The sequence below is a fragment of the Pterocles gutturalis genome, unplaced genomic scaffold (assembly GCF_000699245.1).
Source record: "Pterocles gutturalis isolate BGI_N339 unplaced genomic scaffold, ASM69924v1 scaffold28715, whole genome shotgun sequence".
Lineage (NCBI taxonomy): Eukaryota > Metazoa > Chordata > Aves > Pterocliformes > Pteroclidae > Pterocles > Pterocles gutturalis.
The window spans coordinates 1-13,894 of NW_010146707.1; the positions used below are offsets into that span (position 1 = coordinate 1).

The following is a 13,894-nucleotide window of genomic DNA, read 5'->3' on the forward strand; positions in this document are numbered from 1 at the left end:
AATAAAATATATAATGTATAACACATAATATATGATTAATATCTAAAAAGAGGCAATATTCAAAATCATATTGCCAGGAAAAAAAATTTTCTGTAAAATGACACTGCAAAAAGCTGTAAAGTTTGATCACTGTATCTAGAAACAGAGAAAACTAATAGAGAACCATAATTTTACACAATAGAATACATTTTGCCACAGCTCAAGGAAAACTAGGAGGAAAAGATTAAGTGTACCTCACTTGTCTCACTTCTGTGAATGAATATGCAAATAGCAGACAGAGAAACTGAAGCAACTGTTACTAGCAAACATATTTTTCTACTAACTGGTTAAGTCTCATATTAGAAATTTTGGTATTTATTTTCACTATTTCAGCTACTTTTTATAGTGGATGAAAGTCCTCAAAAAAATGTGGCGAGAGAATTTTTATCATTTCTTTGTAAATTCCATGTCACAGATTTATGTCCTGATTTTTGGGAGTAGTCCCTACTTACTGACTCACAAAAGATATCCTTATGTCTCATACAGCAAGTGCACATCCAAGGAATACAAAAACACCCATATATGTGAACTGGAAACCTAGTCTATCATGTATATCCATTACCAGAAAACCTAAGGAGAATGGCAAGCTGTACAACTCTTGCCAAACTCATTTGTATATTTGTGTTCAACAAAACCTGAACACAGGTCAAACTAGGTCTATAGACAGGGATTACTGACAAACTACCTCTTATTTAAAAGTGTCTTGTAGATGATATTATATGCTTCCTAGCCATGATGATCCTGACATATAAAAAAGCTTAACTCCATCTCCATTTGAACAAACTTTATATCCTTTAGCTATCTTCCGGTGTCTCTCTAGGACATAGGGTGCCCTGAGTGAGAAAAATAATGTAGAATCATTTTACTTAGCTATTAAACAATTATACTCATGTTCTCTCACAGCTAAAAGGAGGTTTATAAATTCTATTACTAAACTTAAAATATCTACTATTTATTTTCACTGCGTGAGAACCTCAACATGACTGCTACAACAAAGATTCTAATTAGTGTAATCTTTTCTGTAACCCGATTGTCTATTCTTTTCCAACACAAGGAAGATGTGAATTTGAAGAACATACACCATGCTGGGTCTGTGTAACCTGTAACAATTTTCTATCTTAATAGCCACACTGCAGCATTTGAAAGTTGGCAATTATTCATTTTGCCATGAGCTAGCAACTGAAAGAGTGAAATTCTCATCTGTGAAGAATGGTATAGTACATCATGGATTACCAAAGTCAGGCACTCCCAGTGAAAGTGTCCTCTTGCTTATACCTAACAAAGCTGATGTTCATTCAGTAAGGCTCTTCTCTTCCCTGTACAAATTTTATGTGAACTTTAATCATGTTAATCTCTAGAAAGAAAATGTTTTAAAAAGAAGAAAACAAACCATGTTAATAAAGATTTAACTCACCAGAGTCAGAGAGGAAAACACAATTCATCTTCCTATAGACTTCTAACAATTTGTGACAGCCTCACACAGACATCTATAAATGCTACTTAAATCTTGTGTTCAAAATAAAATACACTAAGTCTGTTTAAAAGAATACACTAATCTGGATTTTTCAAAGCAAAGACAAAAAGTGGAATCCACATTTTCTGTCCTTCAATATAAAACTGAGGTCTTTAGTCTAAATTGACCATTCAGGTTTTTCCATTATCTGTGGGGAAAGAGAGGCACCTCCATAAGGCAATTCATCCTGTCCTCACACAACCATACAAAACAGATGGGAGGAATTGTTCTCTGGAAGGTTGTCTCAGTCTCATTCCAAAATCTATAGTGTAAGAGACTAAAAGAGAAAACTGTAACAACTGCCTGTTACAAAGGCCCTGGTAAAGGATGAAACGTGATTGTCTGTTGAAGGTCTTGTGAACAAATGTTTTGTCTCAAACATTTAAGTTGTAAAAGACTGTAACTGCATCCCTAGACCTATTCCTTGCTGATAAGAAGAAGTGAGGAATGCACCAAAGGACTTATGACGTTACTCCCTTGTTAATAAAATTGCCTCCCTTACAACCAAGTAGCAAACCTTGCTCCATTCCCTTGTGAACAAGGTCACCCCCCCCCCACCTCTGGGGCACTGTCATGGGTAAGGACTGAGCAGCAACCACGCCCCACCATGTGCCATGTCGTTGCTCTTCCCTCACCATCCCCTTCCCGGTAAAATGGGGGAAAAATTAAGAGGTAACAACAGATTTACAACATGAGAAAAAGAGAAGGTAATAACAACAAACAGTAACACACAATGGAAAGACCTCACTGCCAAAATGCCACCTAAAACCCCTCACCCCTCTCCCAGCTAGCTTCCCCTTATAACCTGGGCATGACATCAGCATGGTATCGAATATCCCCTTGCCTATGCCCACCTCCCAGCTTCCATGAAAATTCACCCTATCCCAGCTGAACCCAGGACAGGCACCAACAAGTAAAGTTCAGCCAAAATTAACCTAATACAGGGTCTGCATGACCATGGACCCAATTGGTTGAAAGGGTTAATGTTGCCCTTCGCCCCCTTACACATGCACAAAAAGATGGTTCTTCCCATGCAACTTAAGGAGACACCCCTCTCTGTTTCCTATGCTAATTAAGGAGACACCTCCATCACTTTTTATGCTAACTGAAGAAAGTCAGTCAGAGAGCTGAGAACTTTTGTCTATAAAAGGTGAATAAACAATGGGAAGGTTGCAAACCCACCACTGGATGACCTCCCCCTCCTCCCCAACATTGACCGTTGCTGGATCCAAGGGTGGTGACATCTTTCTGAAAACATTCCTCTCTCTCTTCTCTCCTTTTCGTTTCCCTTTTCTCTTCAAGCATCTCTTGATCTCTCCCTGTCTCCAACTATTTTCCTGGCACATAAGGGTAACACCATTACAAGTTTTTTTTCTTTCCTCTTCAGTATCACTAAGTAATTACACATTTTTCTTTTTAGTGATAATAAGTGATTGCAAGTTTATTGGATAGTGGTTGTTAGTTGGCATATTATTGTTGTTTTGGTATTGTAGGTAATTGTGGCCTTGTCACATCATTGTAAGTTTAAGTGTTGTCAGTGGGTGACGATGGTGGTGTGGGTTTTCTTTGAAAAGTCATTTATCTTTTTGTAATCCCACCAAATTTTACATTTTACATTTTACATCCAGCGTTTCCCTTTTCCTCAGAGATTATACACATTAAAGTTATAAGCCAGTATTCATTGTTTGGTGTCGTCTCACCTTAATTTGCCCCAAGGGGATCCACAGAACCTCCACAAACCCCACTTGTCCCACCTAGGGTGGTCCATGAGCCTGGTCATGACACAGGGACACTAGATAATTTTTGGCTAATACCTAACCTTTTGATACCTAAAGTCAAAAAAAAGATGAATCCATCTTCTCATGCCTTTAGTTGGAAATCCTAGTTTGTAGTAAGTTTTTTTGGGGGGTTTTTTGGGGTTTTTTTTTTGTTTTTTTCTATGCAGACTGACTATTTTGGCTTGGTTTCAGCACCTCACAGGCATCTGGTTAAAATTCTTACTACATTACACCTGCCATGCTGTCAGAGATGCGTTAGCCTGCTCCATCTAGCAAGCTGATAGGGAGTCCAGACTTTCAGTGGCTCCTGTAATAGCATTAGATTTCTGATGTGGACGAGGAAGGTTGCTATCAGGTTACTAGGCAATCAATACAAGTGTGGGCAAGATTTACAGCAGAACAGATAAGGGTAAAGGGAGAGTCATTATAGTGTAGTTTCTGATGATTAAATAATGCCGGAAGCAAGCCAGGTTTTTTCCTCCATAAGAAACCAACAGGAACATTTGAATTGTTCCTGTTCAGATAAAGGTGTCTGAACAAGGCAATACCAGTTCTGCACATTTCCATCTCCTGAGTAGAGTTAACTATTAGCATACAATAAATATTCAGATTTTTATATACACCTAAGTGACGCAATTCTTTATGGATCCTGTTTATAGACTGTTAAAAGTAAAGAATATAGAAATAAAAGTGAGAGTTAAAAATTTATATGTTTTAGGAATACATTAAAAAAAAAGTATAGCTAATGTTCCATACCTGAGCAGTGGTTGCTTTGGATAAGAAGGTTGATCACTGTTTTGGCATGGCTGAGGTTTTTTTGTGACTTGCTTATAGATATTTCTGGCAGTTACTCCAATCCATAGCACAGTAGAGAGTGTAGAATAATGTAGCACTATGCCAACCTAAAAAAAAGAGCAAACAGTTATACAAGTCAGTAAATGGATCAGTAAAGCAAGAGTTTTAGAAGAATCTTACTTCATAAGTGTACAAGCAAATGGATTTTTTTAAACTGAATTTGTAAGTGCATCGATTTTTCTTTCTCTCTGGTTATTTCTAACTAGGGAAAACACTTTTAAAAAACAGATGGAATCTGTTATTTAATCTATCATAGATAATATCTGTGATACCAGATGGCATGTTAAGAAACCAAGACTATAAGACATTTGTTTTCTAAGAACCTGATTAATAACTTTTTACACCTAGATTTAAAGTGATCCGAAGCTTAGTTTCTAGTGCAAGCATTTTTAGCTTATGATGACAATACAATTTAAAAATTAAAGAGAGGTCATCATTTTTGCTTGCCATTATGCTACTATTTCCTTTCATTTTTCAGGAATATCCTGCTGTAGTTCACTCTCCGCTTCATATGGCCAAGGTTGAGTTCTTATAATGGGATCAGTGCTATTTGCCTAATACCAGATTATTTTCAGACATATTTTAAGGAATTTATAAACTTGCCCATACAACTTTGTTGTGGTTTTGTGTGGGGGGTTTTGTCTGGTAGCAGGGAGGGGCCACGGTAATGGCTCCTGTAAGTAGCTGCTAAAGGTTTCCCTGGACTCTAGCTCTGCTGGTAGCAAGGGAGGGTTTGGTGTGGCTCTCTCAGGGGCTGGTTTCTCTCTCTCAGTAGATAGCTTCTTGTTGTAAATAGTTAATAAATTTAATTGGGTTTTTTTTGTTCTTCCCAGGTGGCCTTGGTTTCTTGCCAGTGACCCTAAGTGGTGAGCGAAACCCTCCCTGTCCCTGTCTCAGCCCACCAGGTGTTGAACAAAAACTGTCCCTGTGGTTTTATAAACCATGACAAAATTAAAAAATTAAAAGACAGATCTTGGCATCCTCCCTTAAAAGAAAATACAAACTCTCAGTAGTGTTATTATCAAATTGTCTCCAAGAAACTGGTGTGTTTATCACTGAAAGTAAAACTAAGTACAAACACCTCTAAAATGCTAACATCTTTGTTATGTTAGTTATTGTTATTCATTACTATGGAAACAGTAATTGGAATTTTATCCAATCTCCAATGCTTTATTACATCAGCTAAGTCTCCATCTGATTATATAAAATGAGGTTACCTTTGAAGCAATAACCTGACATTTTGCAGTAATAAGTAAAATATGGCTATAATTGGAAAGCACATAAATGTTTAAGGAATACAGAGAATTGCTGAATAAAGCTAACACAGATCTATTACAGTGATTTATTTGAACCAGTGTTCATTATTGCTCAACTTAAAACAAAATAATTGATGGTTAAAGAAAAAAAACCATGAATTTTGTTTACATTTAGTAATACAGCACAAAACTTGAAGATAGAAGCAAATATCATCAACAGAAAACCCTTTGTAATTTTCTCTGGGACTTGTCTGACATATTAAATACGGGAGTATAAAACCTTCACAGCTGTTGTAGCTTGAGGTAAAAGAAGCAGAAATAAGAGAATGAGACAACTTTGTACCATCAGCTGGCAGACGTTGCCAATTCAGTGGCTAGTGCTGTCTGGACAGTTCATACGCAGCTTGCAGCATTTCTGTAGGGATGGAGTGAATATGACTATGAACTGAGGGGGGAGCGGAGGAGTAAGGCAGGAGGGAGAAGAGAGGGAGGTGAAAGGGGAACAAAAAGGAGGTGGGAACCATGAGAAAGAACTGGAAAAATTCTAGACATTTGTTTCATAACGTCTTTCTCCTTTCAGCATAGCGCTGCTACTATACATTCTGTAATTACATAAGTATGCCAAGGAGTCCCTGTGAATATGAACAGCATGGATGAATTCCACATGACAAGGCACCTACATGTGAAATTCTGACAACATATATGGCCATGTGTATAGAAATGATCAGCAACTTAAGTGAACGAGATTCCTAAAAACAGTACAATAAAATAATCGTATTGAACTTTCAAGGAGGCAACTGAACTGAACGGAAGACATCACTGCTATGCCACACCTTAGTCATTACTTTTCTTTACAGTATGCTCATATTTCAGCAACTTAGTGCCTTCTGATCTCTGGACAAATCGAACAAACGTGGCCAAGAGACGGAAATGTTATCATCTTCTGTACTAACTCTTCAGTAATATGCCTTTCTCTCTCAAAAAAAAATCCATTTGCATTTCTTGCTTAAAGGAAAAGAGGATATATCCTAATGATACAGAACCTCCTCATGACTGACAGATTTGAAGGACAATGGTGACAATCTGGAGATAAAACATACATGACAAAACAAAAATGTGGAATTTGGAAGGGTGTGCTGAGCTGTTGTACTGAATTACAAAGGAAAGGGTACTCTTTCTCTGTGTGGTGATGATTTTGTTTCTCACTTCCCATCACAAATAATGCTTTCTCGACTAGAATTTTTGCTTTTGTTCAGCCACTAATAATAATTAGTAAAGAAATGCTTGTCACACCTCATCTTGAAAATTCAGTGTTTCAAAGTGGTAGGCTTTGCTCTCCGCCTCTTCTTTTCTCATATCTCCACACTGACATCAGTCATGCCACAGCGATGCATTTTCTTCACTATTGCACTTAGGGGCTATGGCTGCGTGCTCTTTTGTTCCCTTCAGTGGGACCACCTCTTTCTAGCTCTCTTAAGCTAGGAAGACATCTGAGCCCTATGCTAGAAATACATGAGATACCAGCTCATGACATGGAAGGGGAAGACAAGGCTCAACAGAAAGGGGAACAGGACAAGGATAGTTTTGTTCCGTAAACTCTCATTTAAATGTGGTAGCAAATGCAAGCCTTATGTTTATGCACTAAAGGCCCAGGGTACAAGTTTACCTATATATATATATCTTCTTACTGGATTTGTGTCTCCATAAAACTTGAGAGGCAGATAAATAGATACATATTAAATACCAAGGTGTTTGCTTAAAACTATTTTCACTGTAAGTGGAACTTCCGTATTTCACACAAAATTGTGTGGAAAGGGTCAAGTTTTCTGCACAGAACAGAGGATTATGATTGAATATATTAAAGTGATGACCCTTATTTGTAAGAAGGCTTTCCACTGACAAGTCAAATGGTACAGAAAGAACTTGTCAGGAAATATGCATTGAAGCCAGCATAGCACCTAAAACTATTTAATAACTGCAGTTATATGGTGAAAACTTTCTTGTTTCTTTGGACTCATTTTGTCAATCTCTTGTGCTCTTAGTACTCTTACCTTTGGGAATAAGCAGCAGCCTACTGAATTACACTTTTCTACAGTAAGAAGATGATGCTTATATGTCCTCCTTCAATAAATTTCACTACCTTAGAGGTAAATTAAGTTCCACACCATGGAGTTACCATGGCGATGACCAGAATACACATTTATGCAAAGTATTTTGGCACGAAAAGCTCTCCTGATCAGTTTTAACTTGCACACAAATATATTTCATTTTCCCTAGTTTTTAATTTGATTTTCTTTTCAATTTAGTCATATAAGTTTCCAGACACATAAAGTATTGCTTGTTCCTGCCTCTGCACAGCTGAACAATACCTTTCTCATCAAAGACCACTCAAGAGCTCTTAAATAGCATTCTTCTGTTGAGACACCCTAACTGGCAAACTTGATCACAGCACATTAATTTTACACCCATACTCTAAAAAAAAAAACATAGCTAGAGCAGAAAGAACTGCTCTTTTCCTTCTTTCCAATAACATTTTTGTATCTCCAGCTCCTACTCCAGATGTGGCACATAGCTCTAGCTCCTAGTTTAACATGATATAAATTCAAATTTCAGACTTCCAAGGGCAGCATTCTAACTTCCAAGCTACCGGCTACTATGGAATGGGCTTCACGCTTCTTGGTGAAGATCAACTGTGCTAGAGAAAGGAATTCACAAGTAGCTCATACGACACTCATCAGGAAGGAGGAAGATCTGAGCCTTGCCAAATGTTGCATGGAAGCATTTATTTGATAAACCATATAGGAGGTTCTTGTGATCAAAGTGATCATGCCACTCGGTGACTGGCCACTAGGATAAAAAATTATGATTCTGTCTCACTCCCTAACATTTCTATCTCCTGAATCTTGTGCCCCTAAGCCTATCCTTTGTGCTTCAACATGTTGAACTGATTATTTCATCTCCTAGCATCCATAGCCTCATGACTGCCCTGCTCTCCTGGGAAGTAGGGGCCATAAGACTGAAATCTTTCAGACTGAGGGTACAGAATCAATGCCTCCCACACACAGGGAGCAATCCAGCTGCAGTTTTGTCTCCCTCCATCTCATTCCTTACATGAAAGAAATAAGCCTCCTTCTGCCCGTTGAAGGCAAGTAATCTGAAACTCTAACTGGCCAGCCACTGGCTGGCTCAAGCACCTTTCTGAGTAGTGTACTTGTTCTGATTAATCCCATACTGCAATTCCTAACACAACCTTTGCCTTGCATGAAAGATTTTGATATAAACTCCAGACCCTGTATTCTACATCAACAGCCACCATCCACTGACACCCAGAATCAGATTTGTGAGTAATCTAAACAGTCTGTAGATATAACCTCATTCACATAGGAAATCTGTGAAGAAGCAATCAGCTCTTCCAGACCACCAGTCTAACATCAGTTCTCTTTGTAAAGACTGCATAGCAGATACACAAATCAGATTGTCCATACCAAATCCTCTCTGAAACAGGTATGCAGGTTTAAAGGGAGTTTTAGATTTTTAGATTCCAGATAAAAATAAATATCTTAATATATCTGAAAACACTTTTTTTTTTTTTTTTTTTTTTTTTTGTGGAATCTTACCCTGTACACTCAGGAAACAAAAAGTGCAAATTACATTGCTGCAGTGTGGAGCTGTGTTTTGAATAGTAGCAGATGAAAAGATACCTGTGCGATAGCAACACGGATGGTGTTACACATGAAGTACAACTAATATTTTAATGCTGCTTAAAGCAGTAATATTTTCACAAATATATTTTTAAATCCTAATATCAGTTTTTTTCCAGAACTGAAAAAAAAAAAGGAAAAAAAGGAGAAAGAGAGAAAACTTAGACTTGCGGGAGACACAAGCCCATAAAAGCTATATAAATATACCTTTCATTAGTCTGAGTGATTTAAAGAATTGCTATATTCCATACACAGGAGGAGTGCTGTGCCTCCCCCTCTTACTCCCCCCCCATGCAAGCTATGGGAAATCACAGAATCACAGAATGTTAGAGATTGGAAGGGACCTCGAAAGATCATCTAGTCCAATCCCCCTGCCTGAACAGGAACACCTAGATCAAATGTTCAAATATGTGAGCTTCTCAGGAAACCATTAGGAGGTATGACCTCCCTACCTCCTACCTCCTTTGGCACCCTGAATATTAATTCAGAGAATAATCCTCTCAGGGCCATCACAGGAGGAGACAGGCACAGGGACTCAGAGAAGTCTGAAAAATGTTGCTGTCACTAGGCAAGAAAGGGTCTGTGGTGGGGTACAATATTCTGAGAATGAACATTTGTTCAGCCAACCTGTGTTACCAGCTATAGGAGTTTCAACTTAGGTTGGTTGGACTGCTGCATCCATTAGCCCTACCTAATCACATCAGACAATTTCTATCAGGAACCAGAAGACAGTATGTGTCTTATGTGTCCTGTATCTTTCCTATATTTTAACTGATGATGATATTGTCTGCTGATGTAGCATGGTGTCAGGTAAGTAAAGAACTTTATGAAACTAATTAGAAGGAATATGTGAATGGATCTGTTCAGTTTCTCTAAGTGTGCAAGATTTTTAGCAGCTCAGGATCTGGCTCTATACCATAGCAGCACTCACTGATAATGCATTTTATGAAGATAGCCTTGTAGTTTATGTATTACTCATAACAGATTATTAATAACTCATTTATCTCAATCAATTTTTCATTATGGCTGTTAATACTGCATTGTTACCATGCAATCTGCAAAGTAAATAACCAGACAATGATTGTAACAACAGATGGTCAGTTGTGATCGTGTAATTACATGGCCATGGCCCTACAAACTAACGTGCTACCTTCACTTGTAAACTGCAGATAAAGACAATGGCAAATGATATTTCAATTTGCTCACAGATTAATTACAACACAATGCACTAGATATTGTGAGATATTTATCTCGGAATAATCTAGTGGACAACTGACATTTAAATTAATATTATAGGTTTTACATGTAGAATGTTACAGGTGCTTACAGATTTAGATGTGCTGTGTACTGATGGTCTTTCAAAGCACCTCACTGAAAATTAGAGTGATAACTCTTACACTAGTTAGGCAAGTTTTGCAGTGATTCTTGCCTCTTTCAAGCAATTCAAGCCAATGAGAAGAACCAGATTGGTGACAGGCAAACTATCTGGGAGAATTTTGTCTTAGCAAAGTCCTTTACTACAGATAAATACCAACAACATTAACAAGATCTGGAGCACTTCTGCAAAACCCAAGAGGAAGAAATATTTAAGACAAATTGTAAAAAGCGCTCATCAGGTGTTATGGAAGATGACTGAAATGACTCTTATTACAAACTATACGGACTCAACCTCTGTATTCAGAGCAGCTGAAGCCATGCCCTCTCTGTGTGTCTCATAGAATCACAGAATCATGGAATGGTTTGGGCTGGAAGGGACCTTAAAGATCATCTAGTTCCAACCCCCCTGCCAAGGGCAGGGACACCCTCCACTAGCCCAGGTTGCTCAAAGCCTCATCCAGCCTGGCATTGAACCCCTCCAGGGATGGGGCATCCACAGCTTCCCTGGGCAACCTGTTCCAGTGTCTCACCACCCTCACAGTGAAAAATTTCTTCCTAATATCTAGTCTAAATCTACCCTCTTTCAGCTTATACCCATTACCCCTTGTCCTCTCACTACACTGCCTGCTCAAGAGTGCCTCCCCATCTCTCCTGTAGCCCCTTTCAGGTACTGGAAGGCTGCTGTTAGGTCTCCTTGGAGCCTTCTTTTCTCCAGGCTGAACAACCCCAACTCTTTCAGCCTGTCCTCATAGGGGAGGTGCTCCAGCCCTCTGACCAATTTCTTGGCTCTCCTCTGGACTCCCTCCAACAGGTCCAGGTCTTTTTTATGTTATACATATCTCATGGCAATATATCCCTGGAAACGATGAAGGAAGAGATGTGAAACAGTCCAGCAGTGCAAACATGGTCCATAAATCGCAAGCATACTGTCTTTGTCTCCTTAGCCTGAGTTGTAATTAAAAGACATAATTATACTATAAACATTAAGCTGCCCAAGTATATATTTAGGGATCACCCAGTGAAGCCAGGGCCACCCTCAGGCAAATGGGATATGTATTACAAAAGGCAGCAGTCACTGTAGTTTCACACATTCAATCCAAAGATCAGAAAGGACATTAGAAATATTTGGGAAACAGTTTTCAACTATGCTACAGGACAGACAAATGTTACGATTTTCAGGCATTTTTTTAAAATAAGGAAATCTGAGCTGCAGAGAAGTTAATGCATTGGTCAGCCTTTCACAGAAACTCAGATGACAATGAAACACTTAACACTCCCAGTGCCTGCCTGTAAAAGACCTGCTTATAACAATGGCTTATTCTGAAGAACTTAGGATCCAGGAACAATATGTGAAAAGAAAGATAACTACCAATATTATGTCAAAAGACACAGTTTCAGGTTTTCATTCTATCAGTAAGAATTACTAAGGCAGATACTTACAGCTTGACATATAATTGGATATTTAATGCGATTGATTCCACCAGCAAAAACAGCAAACGTAAGAGCAGTATGGAAACAAAAGTTGAGAAGCATGTGCCATCCTTTTCTACTTATTCGGATTGTGCTGTTGAAAAATCAAATTTTTAAATTAAAAAACAACATATCTATTATGAAAATTACACTTTTGAAAAAATCCTTAATATGATAGAATTAAATTCTCTGATTCTTGAATTCCTACATAGCAATTTATCTGTAGGACAGAGTCTGATTTATACAGCACTGAAATCAATGGTAACAATGTAAAATCAATGTTAAAAATTGTAAAAAGAGTCTACCGACGAGGGTCTACTGACTTAACGTTTCCTCCATCAAATCAACCATTTGAAGTAGAATAATAAAAGCAGAAGGCTTATTGCATAGCTTCAGATGTGTGTAACTTTAAAAAGACATCCCTAAAGGATTAAATGGAAGCTGAAGATCAGAAGTCATTGCATTAAGTTCACTTAATTAATATTTATCAGCTTCTACAGTATAATACATTCGTATTCTTTTAAATTGCTAATGTCTTTAACAGAAGTACGTAGTTAAAATGGCATTTATATAAATCTTTCATATAAAGGAAAACACAAGTTTTTTAAATCCAAGATTTAGAAGTCAAAGACAGTTTATTTTATCCAACGATGCTTACCAAGTCTTTCAACCAGACTTGCTCTCAGAAGCCGGTTCACCAGGGTAGCTGTCCAATGTGCAGCTCTGCAGCACTGGAATTTGCCAGACAGCAATTCAATAGTGCATGTGGTTTTATATTGAATTGTCAAGTTAGAAATCTTAGGAACTGTGTGTAGACCATTTATACATATGTCTCAGGAAAGATACAGCTTGGGAACAGCTTGAGAAAGGTTGACGTAACCTTTTTTTGATTTCTCTGGTGTAAATCACATAGGTGATATTACTATCCAACAGTAATTCAGATAATTTAAATCTATCTTTTCAGTGAGGGTTAGAAAAATTGAAGTACTTCAGCATAATTCTGACCGTTTAACATAAGTGCTTAAAATTGAATTCTTACCTGTGATGGACAATGTAGGTGATAATGGAAGCAAACAGGCACAACAACATAACTGCAGTACATGCATATACCACAGGGTGCAGAAACTCCCCTGGGTACTGGGGGAAAGACAGCACTGTCTTAAAATCCTATGGAGAAAGCAAAATGAGTTAACACTGTTAGGTGTGTATGAAACTCTGCGTCTTTATTTCAATATGTCTTGTTGTTTCTAGCTGTTCCCTCTCAAGAGCAGGAAAATATGATGATGAACTTTTCATGTAGATAACGTTCATGAATTTACAATAACATCAGACTGCTTTTTCCTCATCTACATACACTTTGAAAAGCAGACATATCCCAATAAAAAAAATCAGAAAAAATACACAGAATATTACATCTTCTAGGTATTAGCAATATCTGTTCCTTCTGATGACATGAACTTTATGTGTATATTTTAGTAGGATATTAAGTACAAAATACCAAATTACCATAAAGGTCTCTAAGTGGCATATTTAGAAGAAGAAGAACCACTCAAAGCAACAAAAGCCATAAGAATACACCCAAAATATCAACTGACTTGCTCTTATATTCAAATATAATTCCGAGTTGATACACCTTCTCTGACCCAGGGACCTTGACACTTTGTTGCAAATATTCTGCTACCTATATCAATTCAAAAGCAGCTTTACAGTTATACTAACAGTAAAGATCCATACATTCCTTTTGGACCTCCCAGAGCCTACTGACACAATTCTTCATGAAAAACATAATGAAAAGCTACTAATATCTTTGTAAAATTAACAATATCAGATTCCCATTCTAAATTACTGGATCTCACAAGTAAGAAATAATAGGAGAACTATTATATATCAGCGATAAAATGAGGA

General features: G+C 37.7%; 1 protein-coding gene across 1 annotated transcript; it reads right to left on the minus strand.

The window, feature by feature from the left end:
• Nucleotides 1-4,086: 4,086 nt before the first annotated feature.
• Nucleotides 4,087-13,156, minus strand: LOC104470800 (probable G-protein coupled receptor 123; the record flags this gene model as incomplete). The annotated part of the gene is made up of 3 exons (XM_010085850.1): nt 4,087-4,232; nt 11,960-12,083; nt 13,029-13,156. Coding segments are annotated over 3 exons (398 nt in total), but the record flags the coding sequence as incomplete, so codon positions are not given.
• Between the last annotated feature and the right edge of the window lie 738 nt (nt 13,157-13,894).